Here is an 18,712-nt window from a genome sequence, read left to right on the forward strand (position 1 = left end):
CCCCTTTTTTGTTCATCATTGTGATGGAGGCGCTTAGTAGGTTGTTGGAGACAGCAGGTGGAGGCAATTACATATTAGGGTTTTCAGTTGGTGACCTTTTTGCTAATCAATTAATGATCTCATATCTTCTATTTCCAAATGATACTTTGATCTTGTTTGGGGCTCATCCAGAGCAATTGTGGCCCTTGAAAGCAATTTTTGTGTAGTTTCAAGTTATATCTGAATTGAAGATAAATTTGGGGAAATCCGAATTGGTTCCTGTTGGTGATGTGTTGGATATTGAAGCTTTGACCAGTATTTTGAGATGCAAGGTAGCTTAAATTCCCATAACATATTTGGGTCTTAGGTTCCACTTTCAAAGAAAAATCTGTGTGGAATAGCGTAATGGAGAGGTGTTTGGCTGGTTGAAGAAGAATGTACCTTTTCAAGGGGGGCTGACTTACTTTGATAAAGGGCACTTTATCCAACCTTCCTACTCTAAATCCTTTACGGATATGGTATATTTTGGATTATTGAGACGAGGTGGAGTGGATAAGCTAATGCTAGAATCCTTTCACTGGAGGTTTTTTGAAATTAGATCCTATGAGGTGTTACACTCCATAGCTCAACAGTCTTTTCCATGGAAGAATCTGTGGAAACCTAAAGTGCTAACAAAGGTCAGTTTCTTCCTTTAGGAAGCAGCATTGGGGAAAATCTTAACTACTGATAATTTGCAAAGGCGTTGGATAGTTGTGATTGATTGGTGTTGTATGTGTATAAGAGGGTTGGGGAAACTACTGATCATTTACTTCTACATTGCCCTGTTGCTAGAGGGATGGGGAAACTACCGATCATTTACTTCAACATTGCCCTATTGCTAGAGAGATGAGGAATATGGTATATTCACTATTTGAGATTAAATGGGTCATGCCAAGAGGTGTTGGGGAGCTCCTAGCCAATTGGCCTAGCAAGTTTAGCAAGCACAGCAAAGCAGTGATTTGAAACATGAACCCTTATTGCCTCATGTGGGTATTTGGTGGGAGGGGAATGCTTAGACTATTGAAGGTAGTGAGAGATCGATTCCTGGCTTGAAGCTTTTATTCCTCAAAACTTTTTTTGAGTGAATAATTTCTTCAAGTGTTTATACTTTGCTTCTTTGTTTGATTTACTTGATAGTTGTACTTTTCATGCATCTTTTTGATTGACTTTTTGCTGTGTTCGTAGTACACTGTCTATGTATGTGGGTTCATTTTACTCTTTCATTTTATTTTCAATGAAGTATTATTACTTATCAAAAATAGAAAAGAAAATAATTATGAGTGGGGAAGTTTGGATGACAGGTCCTTCTTGCCTAATGTGGTATATTTGGAAAGAGCGAAATCCCCTTACTTTTGAGGGAAAGGAATTTCCCTTGCCACATCTCAAATTTCTCTTTTTAAAAACGTTATATGAGTGGACTTACAATTCCTATACCCTCTCCATGACTACATTCATGGGCTTTTTAGATGATTTACATTTCCGTCGTTCAGGTTTTTATTTTTTATATTTTAAATGCTCTGTTTCTTCTTGTTTTTCTGCCATTCTTTTGTATACATCCCTGTAATAGGATAGTGCTTTTTTAATGAATTTCTATTACTTATATATATATATATAAATAAAAGTTTTTGAAGAAATTTTATTTGAGCCCTCAATAGCCTCTTGTGTTATCCTTGGTGATTATAGAAGTACCTCAACATTTGAGGTTAGGAGTTCACAGTTCAAAGCACCCTGTGTTTCACTGGTATAACATTTAAAATTAAGGATAAGGTAACTCTTTCTGCCACCTGCAATGACAAATAATGAATGCCCTGGTATAGAGTGAGTTTCAAAATTGAAGGGAGCAAAAGGGCAAGAGGAAGGCCCAAGAGGAGATGGATAGATTCAAGAGGCCGTGCTAAAATACGATTTCCAAGAATCTGATAGAGGATGTGGCTCTAGTTAGAGCTGATGATTACCTTGGTAGTCTTTTTAGGTGAGTTGAGTTGAATGTAAGATCCTAAATGCTTATGAAAGCTAATTGAATGGTACAGAGTGCCCAGTCACTTGATGATGAAACTTTGGTATAGTGTTTTAGAAAACCATAGTTAAAACAGAAGGAAGAAAAAATTGGTGGATGTCATGCCTTGGAACTGGATATTCTATTTTCTTTGACAGGTGTTGATTTTCGTGAGTGATAATGCTGGAGGTGTTTGAAAGACATTTATTTCAAAATTGTCACAACAGTCTGTTTCCTAGCCAAAAATAAATGGTAGGAGAGGCATGCCAATCTCAATTACAATTTTAAATTAAGAGTTTATTTTGAGCCTTGTTTGTGGCTGTAGTTGATGGAGCTCAGGAAAAGGTTTCATGGAGTTTATTGAATGACATTGTTTATCTAACAAGTTTGTATATTGTATGAAAGACAATTGATAACACCTGTTGAATCCGTTGACATATCAATAGACATTAGCATGCTAGTGCTCTCTGAATTTATAGCATGTATGAGTTCATATTTAGATTGAATGAGTTATAACACCCCCACCCAACCTCCCCGTTTTTATTTTTCAAAATACAGCCCTTGTGCTGTCATCCTTGTTTCATGGCATCATGACTTCTTTTTCTAATTTTTTTATCATAATGATTTTGGTTAGTTTTTTATACATTTAAATATAGTTGCATTTGTTATTGTTGACATTACATTTTTATTTATTTTTTGGCCCCTTTTTTGTGCTTTAACAGAATCATGGATTTCTTGATAAAGAGCAATGCATTCGACTGTTTGAGGAACTGAATAAGTACAGGTATTAATGGCACCACTATCTTTAACATGATTTAGGAGTTATTTTCTTTTATTGTACATTGTTGAATGTTTTCTGAAATTCTATTGGTTAATCGGAAGAAATGGAAGGCTCCTGTGTCACTGAACATGGCCCTACGCAAGATAGCCTTCTATCTTAAATAAATAAAAAAAAGGTTTCAGGATACAATGACACTAAAAAGCATGGGGCAATGGAATTTTATACAGATGTCTGGTTTTGACTTTTTGATAATATTTTTTCACTTTGTGTTGTATCTCTTCTGCTCGGAACTTCTTTCTTTCATCTTTTACTAGAGGGATGTGTGAACATTGCATGCCAGTAGAAAGTAGATAACCCAAAAATTCTGGCTGTGGGCAGGAAAATATATAGTATGTTAATTCAATGTTTTTAAAAGTGCTGCAGGTGGGAACCATAAGTTCTTTGGAATCTACTATACTGTCCTTGGTAAGTTGCAAGAGAAAGGACAATAGGGTCATATGTTCCTATTATAACTATATTTTTGGCTGCCTTACTGCTTCTTTCCCCTGGAAGAGGATTTGGAGTGTAAAGGGCCCTAAAAGGGCGTTATTCTTTTTTATGGGCAGCAGCTCCAGATTCTCACAATCGATAACCTTGTTAAGAGGGGACTCCCCTTGGTTAATTGGTGCTGCATGTGTCGACTGTCATTGCTGTGGGGAAATTGTGGAGCATCTTTTGCTTCACTGCGAGTCTTCTCATGCATTGTGGAGTGAAGTTTTCCTGATGTTTGGGATTCAGTGGGTGATGCAAGAAAAGGTAGCATCTTTTCTACTTAGGTGGCAGAACTGGTTGGGGAAGCATTTTTCAAATGTTTGGAATTTGGTACTAGCATGGTTGATGTGGTTAGTTTGATGGGAGTGTAACAGCCCCACTTTTGAGGATGCTGTGAGCTCTATAGATCATTTGTAGTCCTTGCTAATCCGGATTTTGTTTGATTGGTCTCGGGTTCCGGGTTTTACGCATTGTACTTCCATTTCTGATTTCCAATAGTTTGCTATAATTTCTATTTGATTTACTTGTAATTGTTTTAAACACTATGCGTTCATCATCGTGAACACAAAGTGCCTTTTCTTTATAAATAGAATTTCTATTTCTTATCTAAAAAATGAACTGCTCTTCATTTTAATCCTCTTTTCAACACTGGATCTATGATCTAACAAAGAAACTATTAACCTGTGCATTTCAAATGTTGTTGCATTGGTTCTTTCCTCAAGAGATCAGCTTTTCGTATAAAATCAAGGTTCTTGTATTTATCATAGGTTTCATTAATTGTGCTGCTAGGTTGTTGATGTGGAAGCACAAACAAAGATTTATTTTAATTTAGTTTTATTTCTTATTGGAGTCAATATTTTATTTTAGGCCCTCGTAGTAAATTAGGTTTGTTAGTATTTTTATTTAGTCTAGGGTATTTTTAGTCAATCAAGGTTACCTATGTTAGTTAGACTTTAGTAGTCTATATAACAAGGTGTTGGAATCTTTTTGAGGAGGATTATTTTGATGAACAAAATTTCAGTTGAAATCATCCCAATGATCTAGTGCTGACTCTAGCCAATCCTAAATGCTGACTCTAGCTAACCCTAAGTGCTGACTTCAACCAACCTTAGGTGCTGAGTCTAGAAGTTTTCTCATGCTAGGTGCTGATTACTAGAAAGTCTAGGTGCTGACTCAGTTTCTCTATCTTTATGTTTCTAGTTATTTACTTTTGTTGTTGCATCGTTTTAGTTTGTGCCACGTCACTTGTGATGTTGATTTTGTGAATCTTGAAGGATGTCTTATATATATTTCTTGTAGGACTTTGCCAGAAATATCAAGAGAAGAATTTGAGTTGATATTTGATGAGCTGGATGATAGTCATGATTTCAAGGTATTTCCATTTACTTAAGCTCTTGGTTAGACTAAACTAAATTCTAGTGATATTTAATTTTATTTTTTATTAGTGTTCGAAACTTTTCTTTGTCATCTGTTTGAACAATCCATCATTGGTGTAAAAATTTTCATTTAGTCATTTTGCTAAATTTAATCATTTCTATTTTCAGTGTCATGGATATGTTTGCTAGCAAATGTATACAGCACCTACTAATGCACATAAGACTTCAATATTTAGTTTGTAATTTTTACGAATATAAGGAAGAATACACTTGGTTGTAGAGTGCTTCTTGTATTTCATAACAAGCAGATTTTGTTTCCATTTTAGGCAAGATAACATCCTTGCCTCCCATATCTAGAAATACATATAAGGAAGGCATTTGGTTTGGGTCATCTTTCAAGATTCCTTATTGGAATGCAAATAGCTCAAGGGAATTTGGATTTACTTGAAAAAATGTGGGTATTCACATTCCCAAGACCAGGACAGTTGTCCTTTTTTCTTTTTTCTTTTTTTGGATAAGTAAGAAAAAAAAGGAAACTTTTTTTTACAAAAGTGACAATGATACCCTATTTAATACTCTCTAACTATCCAAAGTATAACTTTTTCATCTTACACATTCGCCCTCCTATCTTTTCATTCTCTGTCTGATTTGTTGCTTTGCCACTCTCTCTCTCTGCTAGAACACGATTGCTTGACCATTACCACTGTGGTGAGTATTGCTCTTCCATGCCTAGGTTTTCTTTAATCCATTGCATTTTTTACATTTTAGATTTGTTTTGAAATCTCAATTTTGATAACATTTTTGGGAAGTATGCATGGCCTAGACTTCAATTTTGAGAACCAGCTTCCATAACCCATTGAAGTCTTTCCTGCATTGTCTCCTTCTGGGACAGATGTATTTTGCTCTAGTTATTATTTTAGATCATTTTTATTTTATAATATAATAGGGATAGAGAATGTGAGATTTACTTTTTTTGTTTTAATTTTGTATTCTGTTGTTTATACTGTTGGTTCCTAGACAATATTTTGCATCTAAATATTAATGCACCTTATGCTCAAAAACCTAAATGCTGGGGGGTCATATCCACCCCCCACCCCACCCCCTTTTAGGAACTTTGTTTATTTTTAGTGCTTAGTAACCGGATCAAATTCTTTTATTAAAATTATTAGTTGCCTAGACATCCAAATAAGTAAAAAAAAGGTGATCCTTAAATACGTTCTAACCTTATGATAGAGTTTCATTATCCATTCTTGCCTAGACCCTAGAAATCGAGAATTAACACTTTGCTATATGTTATTGATCTCTAGCCTTTTTTGATTACTGATTAGTGGTTGGACCGAAATTCTTCTGTTTTGTAATAAGGATTAAAATGTGTAAGGAAAAAGTTAGAGACAGAGATGTCACTTTTCCTTGTCTGGTGTTGGGGATGGAAGCCTAGAAGAAGGATGAAACTTGCCCTTCATTGTAAGAAGAGAATTATTATAAGGAAGAAAGAGAATTTTAATTATTATTATACCCTTGTATTAATTTTTTTGATATATGATGCAGTTAAATTGGTGAAATTGCAAAGACCCTTTGTGTTCATCTCATTATTTGGCCTCCCCATAATAAATCCAAAAGGAATATTTGATTCTGAAGAATTATCCTTTTGTTTGAGTAAGGTAATCTGAGTCTTGTGTTAATAGAGATCAGATAGGATCCTGTTGTGATCCTCGATCTCTTCCTGAGTTTTGGATCTATTGGATGATACATAGTGGGGCTAGGTGAAACTTATTCATTCTGTTTTTCCCCAACTACAAAACATGAAAACTGGTTATCTACTAATGTTTCTTCCTTTCTGTTTGCTTCATTCACTTTTCTTCCTTCCTATCATAAAGGCTTCAATAAAATAAAATTTTGACACCCTAATATTAAATTTTGATCTTCTAGTTGTGCTGGAAGGGTAAAGAAAATAGTGTGATAACTCAACCTGCTTCATCATTCACACAAGTCTACCATTTGCTTGCCACTGCATGACCCTTTTTGCCTTTGCTTGAGATTCAATGTTCTCACATCATTTATCTTTCAACAACAACAATTCTAGAATGCAAATCATTACAAGTGGTAAACAGATTATTTTTGGTCAACAGGATTACAAGTAGTGCGACCTAATAATTTGAAAGAACAACAAAATTTGGTTTTTCTTTTCCTTGTATTTTAAACTGTTTTTTACTAGAGATGGACATTGTAGAAGAAAAATGTTATGGTTACTATCATTTGTTGTATGTGTATTTTTCTGATTTGTTTGCTAAACTTCATCTTTTGACTTGTAGATCAACCTAAATGAATTTTCTGACCTTTGCAACGCCATTGCTCTAAAATTCCAGAAGGAAGAGTGTGTAAGTCCGAAATGCCCTAGATCTGAAACATCAGTAAGCTTCTTTTTGAGGGACAAAGAGCTTTATATTGCATCTTTGATACTATGTATTTTGGTTGCAGAAATCTTGCTTTGAGTATTTTCCATCAGTCTACAATTCACCCTGCTCTAAAAAGTTGAAAGGCTTTGTGCAGAGTCCTAGATTTGGATACATTATATCCTTCATTCTCATACTGAATCTGTTTGCTGTTATTGTGGAAACAACGGTATGACCTCTATTTTAATAGAACTGGTGCTTTACATTTGCCATCGTGGCATGGTCAACATATAGGGTTCATTGCCTTGGATTTATTTGATATTTATGAATTAAAGTTCGCTTTAGTATTCTTGTTTGATGCCTTTAGTGGTATGATCTTAGTGCTTATGAATAAACTTGCATTGACTCAAAAAGGATGTAATTTCTAGATGCTATTTTGTTGTCAAAGTTCATCATTGTGGTGTAAAAATAATTTATTTTTCCATCACTGCATGTTTCAAATGAAATAGAATTCAAATGGTCATAATTATTTTTCTGTGGTGTTTGTCATTTGGTTCTTGATTGGCTTTCCCAGCCCCCTTCCCCTACCCCATACCTGAGGGGACCCCTTTTAATTATTCCATGCAAATGGAATTGAGAACATTTTCAACAGGCAGCAGCTTTCGGGGATCTTTATTAACTGCCCAAATGGGAAAGAGGAATTTAAATTTTCTGGAAACAGATGCAACCGTCAATTTTATTATGGACATAGAGTGTTAACACGTCTCTGTGAATTTATTATTTTGAGTATGTATATTATTCTTTGTTTTAGGGTTTTATACTGGCAGAATAACAGTAGATACTAAAGATAATGAGATAATAATGAGGATGATGATTGCTATGAGTAGTGTTTATATAGGGCACATTTGGCACACTGAATGGAGTTACAATAGTGATGATGATCTTTATTACTAGAAATAAAAGATGGTGTAATCAAATAACTAAACATATTCATACATTTGATTGTAAGTTGCAACATTAGGAAATATCTTAGTTATTCAATTATTTTTCCTAAAAAGGAATAATTTTTAAATTTGAGAGAGGTTATTTTATTTATTTATTATTTTTGTAATTGTTGTGTATATAGAAAGTTTGTATATTTGTAAATATATTAATTTTAGAAATTATTACACCTAGTCACCTACTAAGGAAAAGCTATTACAACCCGTTTAGAGATGAAAGTTATTTCTCTTTTTAAAAAATAGTCATTCTTTAGAAAGTTTGTATATTTGTAAATATATTAATTTTAGAAATTATTACACCTAGTCACCTACTAAGGAAAAGCTATTACAACCCGTTTAGAGATGAAAGTTATTTCTCTTTTTAAAAAATAGTCATTCATAAAGAATGACTATTCTTTGTAATAAAAACATAACTAAACTACAAAATAGATAAACCATAAGAATAATTATTACATTACAGTGTCTACTATAGTCTACCAAACATATCCATAGTAAGGGGTAAATGTGTAATAATGTACTAAGGTTGACAACAAGAAGTAAGTGATGATGACGATAATAATTTGCAAGTTTCTTGGAAAAATTGTATTACATCCTCATAATTCTCCATATTCCTAGGATAGTTGGTGAATTTTTACTTGTTTCTACAAATTAATAAAAAAGTTGTAAGCGTCATGACATCAAGTACTGATCATGCCATTTTCAGCTGAAGCATCCTCTAAATTGTACTCCTTTTTTGGCCTAGATTGCAACGAGTTTGCAGCTTGAGTTGCCCATGATTACAGTGCTGGGTAATTCTTTTTCCCATATTTTGTCAGCTGTGGATGTGTCACTGTTGAATGATTAAATCCCAAACCCCACAATAATCGAGTCTTAGAAGAGGAATGCTTTTACATGTTAACTAACAAAGGCACCTAGTTTAGTGCTAATTGCACATATGATGTCAGAAATATTCTACCAGTCATTTTTGTCAATTGATTCTGGGTCAACATCCTGAATGATGTTAGTGTTCCAGATTTATTTACCTTAAGAACAGCCATTTCCACTACTCTTTACATGTCATCATTTTCAGTTAGGTTTTAGAATAAGAAAATTGATGATACGTCTACCGTCTGATACCTGGTCTATTTGGTTTCAAACTATAATACCAATGTCCATTCTCTAGGATGATGAAAGGCGCCAGCACATCTACTAAAGTGAGAGATGAGGCCATTAATAGGGATATTTTGGCATTAAAAGGAAAGTAATATTTCCCTCTAACATTCTCAGAATGGAGTGAGGAAACCTTTCTAATCAATGTTGAGAGAGAGAGAGAGAGAGAGCCCATTAATATGAATCTTTTGACATTAAATGAAAAGTAATATTTCCCTCTAACGTTCTCAGAAAATATTGAGGAAGCCTTTCTAATCAATGCTCCATTAATGGAGATACTCTTTGACCTTCTTGCAAGTCAAAACAAAAAATCTGACAGAACCAAGAATCAAATATTTAAATTCATTTCTTGAACACTTTGATACTCAATGGCACTCCAAACTATTAATAGAGTTGTTTTTGTAATAGAGTTGTGCTTTTGGTTTCTTGATTATTGGATCTAGAACAATTAATTGGCAAGTGGCTCATGTATCTTTATCCTGACATTTATAAATCATGCTAATGTGGAACGCTTATTTTGTTGCAGCTTGATATAGAAAATAATTCTGCTCAAAAGGTGTGGCAAGAGGTAGAGTTTGTCTTTGGTAAGTGCTTGTTGAGGATCAACTTATCTTCATATGTACACGTGTGAATTATTGCTAAACTAACAATCTATAGTCTAAAGATGTTTATGGTGAGCTTCTGAGTTGATGCAAGTCTAGCATTTGCATATCTGTAGATTAAGAAAATTAAGACAGCATAGATTTTTCAGCCACTATTCATGGTTGGCTGCTAAAATTGTCCATTAAAGGATTTTCATTGTTACAATTAGCTTAGTGGATTAATATATTAAAAAGGCAGTTAGTGACCTTGGTAGTTATGTCAGTGATGAGAGCTTGAAATGATCCATCATAACTATGTATATATTCAATGATTGAGACGGTCAATTCTATTCTAACCATCAGCATTGATGTTTGGAACCAATATTGATGGCCTTCCTGAATGTTGATACCTTTTCAGGCACAAGCCGGAAGCATAAGTGTATTATATTTGAACCAAGGCTATGCTTAGGGTCTTTTAGATCACAAGTGAGGGAAAGTGCAACATATGAATGCTAGATGAGAAACACACTGAAGCATGACAAGCCAGAACTTTGGAACAATAAAATTAAAATAAAGGATAGGAACCTAGGAATTAGCTCCTGGGCTTGCTTGGAGTCAGCACCATGTGAGAAAAAAAACCACTAGGAGTCTACACCAAACAAAAAACCAAAAGAAACTTTCATTCACCGAAATCGCATCTCCTTGAAAGAAGTACAATAGTTTGCTTATATAGGAATACTAAATCCTAATTCTAATTAGCATAGGAAACCCTACTTATTGAATGATAGAAGTACACTAAGATTTAAATAAAAATACTAATTAACCTAATTGAGTACTGGGGCCTAAATAAAATAAAATTTTAATTAATGTCCAAAAAGAAATAAAACTAAAACAAAATAAATTGTTGCTTGTGGTTCCCGCATCATCAACAACACACACACACATGCTCAGGCAAAGGAGCATTCTGAATAATAGCTAAACTTATTGATGGCAGTGTTGGCAGTCTCTATTGCTGCTAGACTGACTATTAGACTTATTGATGCATGCTCGATTAACAGGAAATACTTGATAATCTTGGGTAATAGTCTTCGGTAGTGATGGCAAGTGAAAAGGTAACTACTATACATGTTCTGACTTGGGCTAGAAGTCTGTTTTCTGCTTTGAAAGTTTTCAATGTTGGTACTCCTTTAGAAATGTTGTACTTATTAACTTGCTCTTTATTACCTGTTTGGTCTCATTACTCCAAATTATGTGTGCTATATAGACTAATCTTAGTTTCTGCTTTTGAAATTAATAGGTGTCTTTTTCTTCTTTTGTCTTTTTATCCCACAGGATGGATATATGTGCTGGAAATGGCTTTAAAAATATATTCATTTGGATTTGAGAATTATTGGAGGGATGGTCAAAACCGCTTTGATTTTATGATCACTTGGATAATAGGTAATCAGATTGGAAAATAACATCCCTTTGTAGTACTATTTATTGCAATGACTTTACAAATCAATCTTATAGGCATCATAACAATATTGCTAAATTTGATAAATGGAATTGTCTATAGAAACAACTTTTGCTATTGCTAAATGGCCCTTTTGATTATTATATGGAATGTACATCATTTATTTCTTTTGTTTGTGTTATTCTCCGTTCCATTTATATTACTATTGATTGATGATTCTTATGTCTACAGTTATCGGAGAAACCTTGACTTTTGTGGCCCCTCAAGGACTTACTTTCCTTTCCAATGGCGAATGGTAGGGAATATTTTTCTTAAAAAATATTTTTCTTCTTTACATGAGAGTTCGTCATTTTCCCTCACAATGTTTGTCCTAAGTCTTTGCTATTGAGGTTTTTACATAATATGAAAATCTTTGAAGAATATAAGTTTCTTAGTCTAGGCATGTTGACAATTTTTTGGATGATCTTTACATGACCTCCCCATTGACTTCATCAAATTGCTCTCAATGTAGGACACTTCTTAATGATATTTACAAGTTTCTTATAGGAAAATACCAGTGATCATACCATAGACCTGTGTTTCCTCTGATGTCCACAGAACATTAAGTTGATAAATTTGATACAGGAATTTTATGGTTTATCATAGCTTTTAAAGCACTTCCTCATCTACAATTATTTCTCCTTTGTTAATGTTAACAGGATTCGCTACCTTCTCCTCATAAGAATGTTAAGATTGATAAGGCTGCTGATGTACGTCAAGCGTTACCGTGCCTTCATTGCCACTTTCATAACCCTTATACCAAGTTTGATGCCATACCTTGGAACCATATTTTGTGTCCTATGTATTTATTGCTCTCTTGGTGTACAGGTAAATTCTTTTCTCCTGCTTGCTTTCAAAGAAAGTAATTGACTAATATTAAGATGCTCTTCTTCTTTCTTCACCAATCCGTGCTTCCCTATTATATTAAATGGAAGTACATGGAAAATGTCTAACCTGTACTTACAATTTTTCTTCAGCATATGTTTGGAAATACTGAAGTTTCTGTTATGTGTCTTCACAGATTTAAAATTTAATATATAGTGTGGAGGGTCAATTTTATACCTAATTGATTTAGACCTAGTTTCAAAAGTTCCATCAGTCACATTTTGAAGGTTGATAATTCTAATCTATAGGTCATTATTTGATACAGCATGTCTTTTAGACATCTGATAGCCATATCCATGTATAATATTGAATATTTCCTCATTTATGTTACTGTTAAAACATTCTCCAATTTTTTTTCTTCTAATTTTTAGATCTTTGGTGGGATTGTCAATGCTGGAAATGCCAGTTTGGATGGGACTGATCTTTCAGATGATGAGTATCCTTTATTCATTAATAAACTATTTTCTAAGGTTTCATTTTATCCAGCCATAGCATGACTGTGATATCTTTCGGTTTTATATTGATAATAAAAGGCTATTATTGGAAAATTCTATTAGATATTAATATTCAATCATTTTGTAAATTGTTTATTGCTTCTGCAAAGATTTAATTGCAACAAATGTCAATTTCTTCAGTCAATTTTCTTAACAAAATCAGCTATTTACTTTTCAATTTCAATGACTATCCGAATGGTATGGTGACACTTTTCAATTTACTGGTCATGGGAAACTGGCATGAATGGATGCAGGTATAACTACTGTTTTATTTGTAATTTTTGTTGAATTATATTATCCTGAATGATCATCTTTCTCTACATAGTGAATGATACTGTCTGTTTGGCTATTCTTCTATGATTTATGTCCTCATGGAATGCTTGCTGGGATTTTCCCTTTTTTTTCTCTCTCTCTTTTTTATTTGAAATGTGATTATGAGAAGCTAGGCTTTCTTGACTGTACCTCCATGTTGACAGAAGATTTGGGGTTCTTTATGAGGGAGCTGTTAATGGGTTGGCTACTCTGAACCTACCTGAAATACAAATTGGAAATTTGCAAACTACAACCACTAGATCTATAATGCATCGCAAAGATTGCATGGATCTAGACAATCCATGCATTTTGATCCCACATGGGACCCATGGATTTTATTTAGGCTCCACCGAGTGGATGGTTTGTAGAAACTCTCACGTAAGAGAACTGATCTTGTGGGAACCTGTCACAACCCAAACCCAATCAGACAATTGGTTCTTATGAGTCACAGAGAGGCAACCATATTCTTGGGCACATTTCTGTTCATGCATGTCTTGCCATGATGGGAAAGTGTTGTATCTGACATGAATTCTCTCTCCTTCAGAGTGTTCAAGTTACTTGGTATGATCCACGTCATTGTGTCTGTCCCAGCATCAAGGCTTTAATCCTTTTTTGGTTCAGTAGAGTTACTAGCTAATGCTTTTGTTTTCCACCCTACAGAATATATGTTCATTTAAAATGTCAGTAAACCGCATGTAGTGCACACAACTAATATTGGGACTATAGAAGAGGTTCAGGCATATTTAAGTTGTTATCAGCAGTTCTTCGTTAATCCTGTGTTATTACTTTTATGGTTCAACTAGTTAAAATTGAACTATAATTGTGACCTACACTTTGTGTCATTCTTTTAATTGCCATTTATCATTTCAGAGCTACAAGGAATTAACAGGAACTGCATGGAGCCTCACTTACTTTGTCAGCTTCTACTTAATAACTGTGTTACTGCTTTTAAATTTGGTAAGTTTTATTAACTTTTGCTCCATTTTTTTTCTAACCATGTTGCCTATATGTTTTTTAAAATTAATAAGTTACACAAGCACTTAGTGTGGTCTGAACCCACTACAGGAGAAGGAGGTGCCATTTGAGCTAAAGCTTATTGGCCCTTTCTCCATGTGTTGCAGAAGCAAAATGCCTGCCATTTGATTGTTTTGCAATTTATGAGGTAGAGCAACTTCGTATATTGAATAAGATGCTGCAGAAACAGATTTTCAGTAATTGACTAAAACCAAAGTTGAAATATGTCATTACAATTTTGTTTGCTAAAATTTCACATAGAGAGTGACAGTAATTACCTTTATGTATGAAGCATTCATACATAGTAACTTCACAAGGGTCAGCCCATAACAAAGAACAGTTTTGGTTTGGGTAAGTTAGGGGCCTTGATTCCATCCTAAAGATTTTACCTGTGACTCCGGACAGGGTTGTTGAGAATGACTTACTTTTAACATTTTAAAGATTTTCTTATCAGGAATTTGGAATGTGAGAAGCCTTTGCTGCTGTGGCATTGTTGTCTTAATCTTAAATTTATTTGTTTAGTAAATGAAGAAGCTCTACTTGGAAAAGATGCCCCTTTGCTTAATGTGGGTAATTTTGAGAGAGAAACAATTATACATTTTAATGATATTGAGCTCTCGGTTATTGATCTGATATCATTATTTTTTAGGCAGTTGTAGTTTGAATTGGGCTTTAGAAGCATGTTCTAATGTAGAGTTTATTTATTCTACTTCTTTTAGGTTGCAATTTTTGTGAATTGTATTCCTTTAGGTTTGCTTTATAATGTCCTGTTGACATGATGTGTTCCTCTTTTCAAAACAATTGTGTATTAATTACCCAACAAATGAAGATTAACTTTAGGGTTTGTTTTTCATGTAATTTCAGATTGTAGCTTTTGTATTGGAGGCATTCTTTGCTGAAATGGAACTCGAGTCATCAGAAAATTTTGAAGAACAGGATAAGGTTGGTAGCTGTTCTGCACTTATTATTACAATAGAAAATTAAAGTTAGGTCCATCTCTTGAAAATGTGAGCATGATGCAGATATATGATTTCCCTTTCACTTAAGAAAATTACATAAATCCTCCTATAATTCTAGGGTGATTTTCAAATTAACTCTTGAGTTTCTCATTCCATCAATATCCACCCTTTAGTTTCAAAATTGTTGCAATCTAGATCTTCATTGAGCTTTAATTAACTAGAGATATTGGAAATTCAAGCAAACTGCCCTTGAGAGCTATTTGGAGGCTAAAGGCCTTTCACATGAACGATAAAATGACAGTACAAACTTACAAAATGATGGCATCTTCATTAGATTGTGTTTATTGATTAGGTTTTACATATAAATAGACCGTTTTTTGAATTTTCTTTTGTGCCAAAATACCATCTGCAACTCTTGTGTAGAATTTTTACTGCTTAGATAAATTCTAAGTACAACTTATATGGATTTCCATTACTTTTAGTTAACAAATTCAAAGACTTACTAAGAGTACATTGTAACACTTCTAAGATTATAGGGTTGTCATTAGTGCAATCAAAACTTTTAGGTTTAGTTTGACGCTAATACCAAGCTTTGGGGTTTGTTTTGTAATTACTTATAAATATATTTTGAAAATTGTTTGATTATCATGTTATTGGGTTGTGAAGTCCTATAATTGGTTAAGATGAAGACACTACTCAAGAAAAAAATATATTGCATCATGATTTGATTTTAGCATCTAACTTGTCATTTTCAAGTTTTCATTAACTATCTAACTAATCAATTTTAAAGGAACTTTTTTTGAAAAGTTACATGGGTTGTAGTGCATACAAGCTCAGAATACCTCTTGATTTGCCTCCTACTGATTTGGATTATTAATCCACTTGTGTGACAATGCTGCAAAGATTAATGTAGGCAATTCAAAAGTTTTAAAATTGAAATTGCAATTATTTCCTAAGTCAGGTTGTTTTTCATGTTGCTCAAATCTTCAATGATGTTAATAGGACCATGTTAGGTTATCTATTTAGGCTTCAGAAATGATTAAGATTGAAGTTTGCCTACATTGCTCAGCATTGCCATATATATGTTCTGAAAGTTACTTGATATCTATATTTTTGCAAAACAAAATTGGTAGAGTAATGGCTTCTTTGCTTTTTATTAGCAATAGATAAATCATTATTGTTATCCACATAACTTATCACCTCCATTAGAATTAATTTCCTAAACTAATCATTTGTTGTTGTTAGTAGGAGCTTTTTTTTTTTTTTTTTTAATACTTTTTTTTACCATCATACATTTAAGCTGCACCAACCCTCAATATTTGAAATGAAATCTTATTGACCATAATTAGAGTTTTTCTTGCTTTGAACTGGTTGTTATTTGTTGTAGTCTTTCTTTCTTGTCACCATAGTCTCCAATGTTTTTGATCCCCTCACCAGTTTATACTTATAGTTCTATGAAAATATTTAAATCATATAATTATTTTATTACCTTTTCAATCTAGGAAGTACAAGGCAGAAAGGATCGTCGACGATCTGTTGGGTATGTATGGTGAACTAGTTTAAAGATTTGGAAAGCTCTATTTGCATCCTTTAATGGACGTTAACAGCTACCTTGTCTTGTTCTTTTGGCTTGGTGCAGTACAAAATCACAGAGCCAGAGGGTTGATCTCCTTCTTCATCATATGTTGAGTGCAGAGCTCAATAAAGAGCCCCCCAACCCATAGATTTGCTTCATTCCACTTGTGGTAACTGAACTAGACCTCACAAAATCTTTTTTCCAAGATTTGATCACTTTATAAGACTAAAAAGCGACATTTTGTTTTCCCATTGGATTTGCTATTGTGAATTACAAGTTAGAACTTCACAAATTTCTCATCGTAACTCTGCTTTTGACAATTTTTTGCTTTCCATTGCAATAGCTAACCTGTTACCATTTTATGTCTTTGTGAACTATAGAGAAAAATTCTGAAGCCATTTTGCCCTTGCTTTGGGGTATTTAGCCTTTACTCTTTAGTGGTTAGCAAAGCAAAAGAATTGTTTCAAGTGACTCGTCCCGGAAGGAACCATGCAATTGCTTTAAATAGTGAGCAGCAGACACACGCTTTGTTTTTCATGCCATTGGTACCAGGTTCTCCTTTTTGGCAGGCAGCTTAATTTCTGTTAGCCTACACAGCTTATGTTCTCCAAAGGCGCGCCCCACCCCAATTTTTTTTTTTTTTTTGGGTACAGAGTTTGATTACAAGAAGTTGTGCAACTACATTTTGTTTTTGTTATAGTTTTATATTGTATTATTGTTTGTACATGTGAGGAAAGTATATTTAGCAGTGGAAGGGATTATTGTTTCAACTTTTGAGGGTAGACTACGCAAAGCCTATAAAGAATAAAGGGAAAGGAAATTCACATAATGCCATATGCGGATGCCACAGCTTTTTTTGTATGCCTATATTATGCTATCCAGCATCTTAATCTTATTTTATTTTAATGCAAATTATAAAATGGGCTGTCTAACTTTTTGGAAAATGGTCTAACTTCTTATATATTCAAAGATGTTGTGCTTGATCCATTATTCACTAACTGAGCTATATAATTTTGGTTTTAAAAATAATTAATGGTTTATTATATCAAGTCAAACCCATGACGAGGGCCTTATAAAGCTTGTAGCTAGCTACTGCGGTAATATCTCCAATTGGGTAAGACTTAGGTACAGTACTTTGCTTAAGATTTTGTCATGTGGGATTTTTCTCATGGGATAGAAGTGTATTTTTTTAGTTAAATAGTCACGTGGCTGAATCTTAAAAATGACCTAAGGTACTGTATATAAGTTTTGTTCTTTCCAATTATACGATATTTTGGCTATATAAGAACTAAGCCCACCACTACCTCATTTGGAGTCGGGATCTCTCTAGGAACTAAGTGCTTGGTGGAGTAGGGCGAGTGCACGGGTTTGAGCTGAGCTGCAGGGGCAGCATATTTAGCATGTAAATCGTTTTTTTTTTTTTTTAAAAAAATCTCCTAAATTCTATTTTATTTTCTTGGCTTCCTTTTCTCTTTTAAATTATTTAAAAGAGGAATCTTTTTTTTTTTCTCCTCCAAAAGCTTCTACGAAATGATTTTTACTTTTTTTTGTTTTTAGCCACTAGAGGAAAGTGACTCCATGAGATTAGAGGCGTTTTCATACTATATATATATATATATATATATATATATATTCAATACAAATTGGAAGGGGCCAACGCATTATTGTCAATTATTAGTAAATTAGTGGAATCCCTTAACGTTCACTACACCACACAAGGCTTGAAGCACCAACTGTTTATTTTATTTTATTTTTTATTTTTTATTTTAAAGGTATGAAGGTTAGCATCTACTTTTGAAATGAAATGACTCCATTTGTTGAAATTTTCTTTTTTGCATATCCGTATTTTGTAGGACGATTAAGAGAATCTATAGGCACCAACTCCTAGATCTCATGATTTATCAATAAAACATCTTAGGATAACTAGCTAAAAAATCTACATTATGTTGACCTTTGCCTTAAACTAATAAATCTTGATGCTTCAATAACAGTAATTTAACCTATAGTTTTAGGGGAGAAGTTTAGGTCCAGTTTGTCTAGTGTAGTGGACTTAATGGGATGTTGCCACATGGCACTTCCTAGACACATGGTAGCATCCTATCGGGTCCAGTACACAGGAAACTAGACTTAAACAAAATCCTAATTTTCTAA

General features: G+C 33.6%; 1 protein-coding gene across 1 annotated transcript in view; it reads left to right on the forward strand.

The window, feature by feature from the left end:
* The window catches only part of LOC115956098 (two pore calcium channel protein 1A-like), a 32,935-nt gene extending 15,509 nt beyond the window's left edge, over positions 1-17,426 (forward strand). Inside the window, exons 10-24 of the mRNA XM_031074564.1 lie at positions 2,737-2,798; positions 4,626-4,698; positions 7,015-7,080; positions 7,181-7,324; positions 9,772-9,829; positions 11,159-11,266; positions 11,514-11,577; positions 11,981-12,149; positions 12,578-12,642; positions 12,864-12,954; positions 13,883-13,969; positions 14,891-14,968; positions 16,488-16,525; positions 16,625-16,730; positions 16,942-17,426. Of these exons, the coding sequence (XP_030930424.1) occupies positions 2,737-2,798; positions 4,626-4,698; positions 7,015-7,080; positions 7,181-7,324; positions 9,772-9,829; positions 11,159-11,266; positions 11,514-11,577; positions 11,981-12,149; positions 12,578-12,642; positions 12,864-12,954; positions 13,883-13,969; positions 14,891-14,968; positions 16,488-16,525; positions 16,625-16,709 (1,188 nt within the window). The 3' untranslated portion in view covers positions 16,710-16,730; positions 16,942-17,426. The remainder of the gene's footprint in view (positions 1-2,736; positions 2,799-4,625; positions 4,699-7,014; positions 7,081-7,180; positions 7,325-9,771; positions 9,830-11,158; positions 11,267-11,513; positions 11,578-11,980; positions 12,150-12,577; positions 12,643-12,863; positions 12,955-13,882; positions 13,970-14,890; positions 14,969-16,487; positions 16,526-16,624; positions 16,731-16,941) is intronic.
* Positions 17,427-18,712: the final 1,286 nt, after the last annotated feature.

This window comes from Quercus lobata, chromosome 8 (genome assembly GCF_001633185.2).
Source record: "Quercus lobata isolate SW786 chromosome 8, ValleyOak3.0 Primary Assembly, whole genome shotgun sequence".
NCBI classification, from domain to species: Eukaryota; Viridiplantae; Streptophyta; class Magnoliopsida; order Fagales; family Fagaceae; genus Quercus; species Quercus lobata.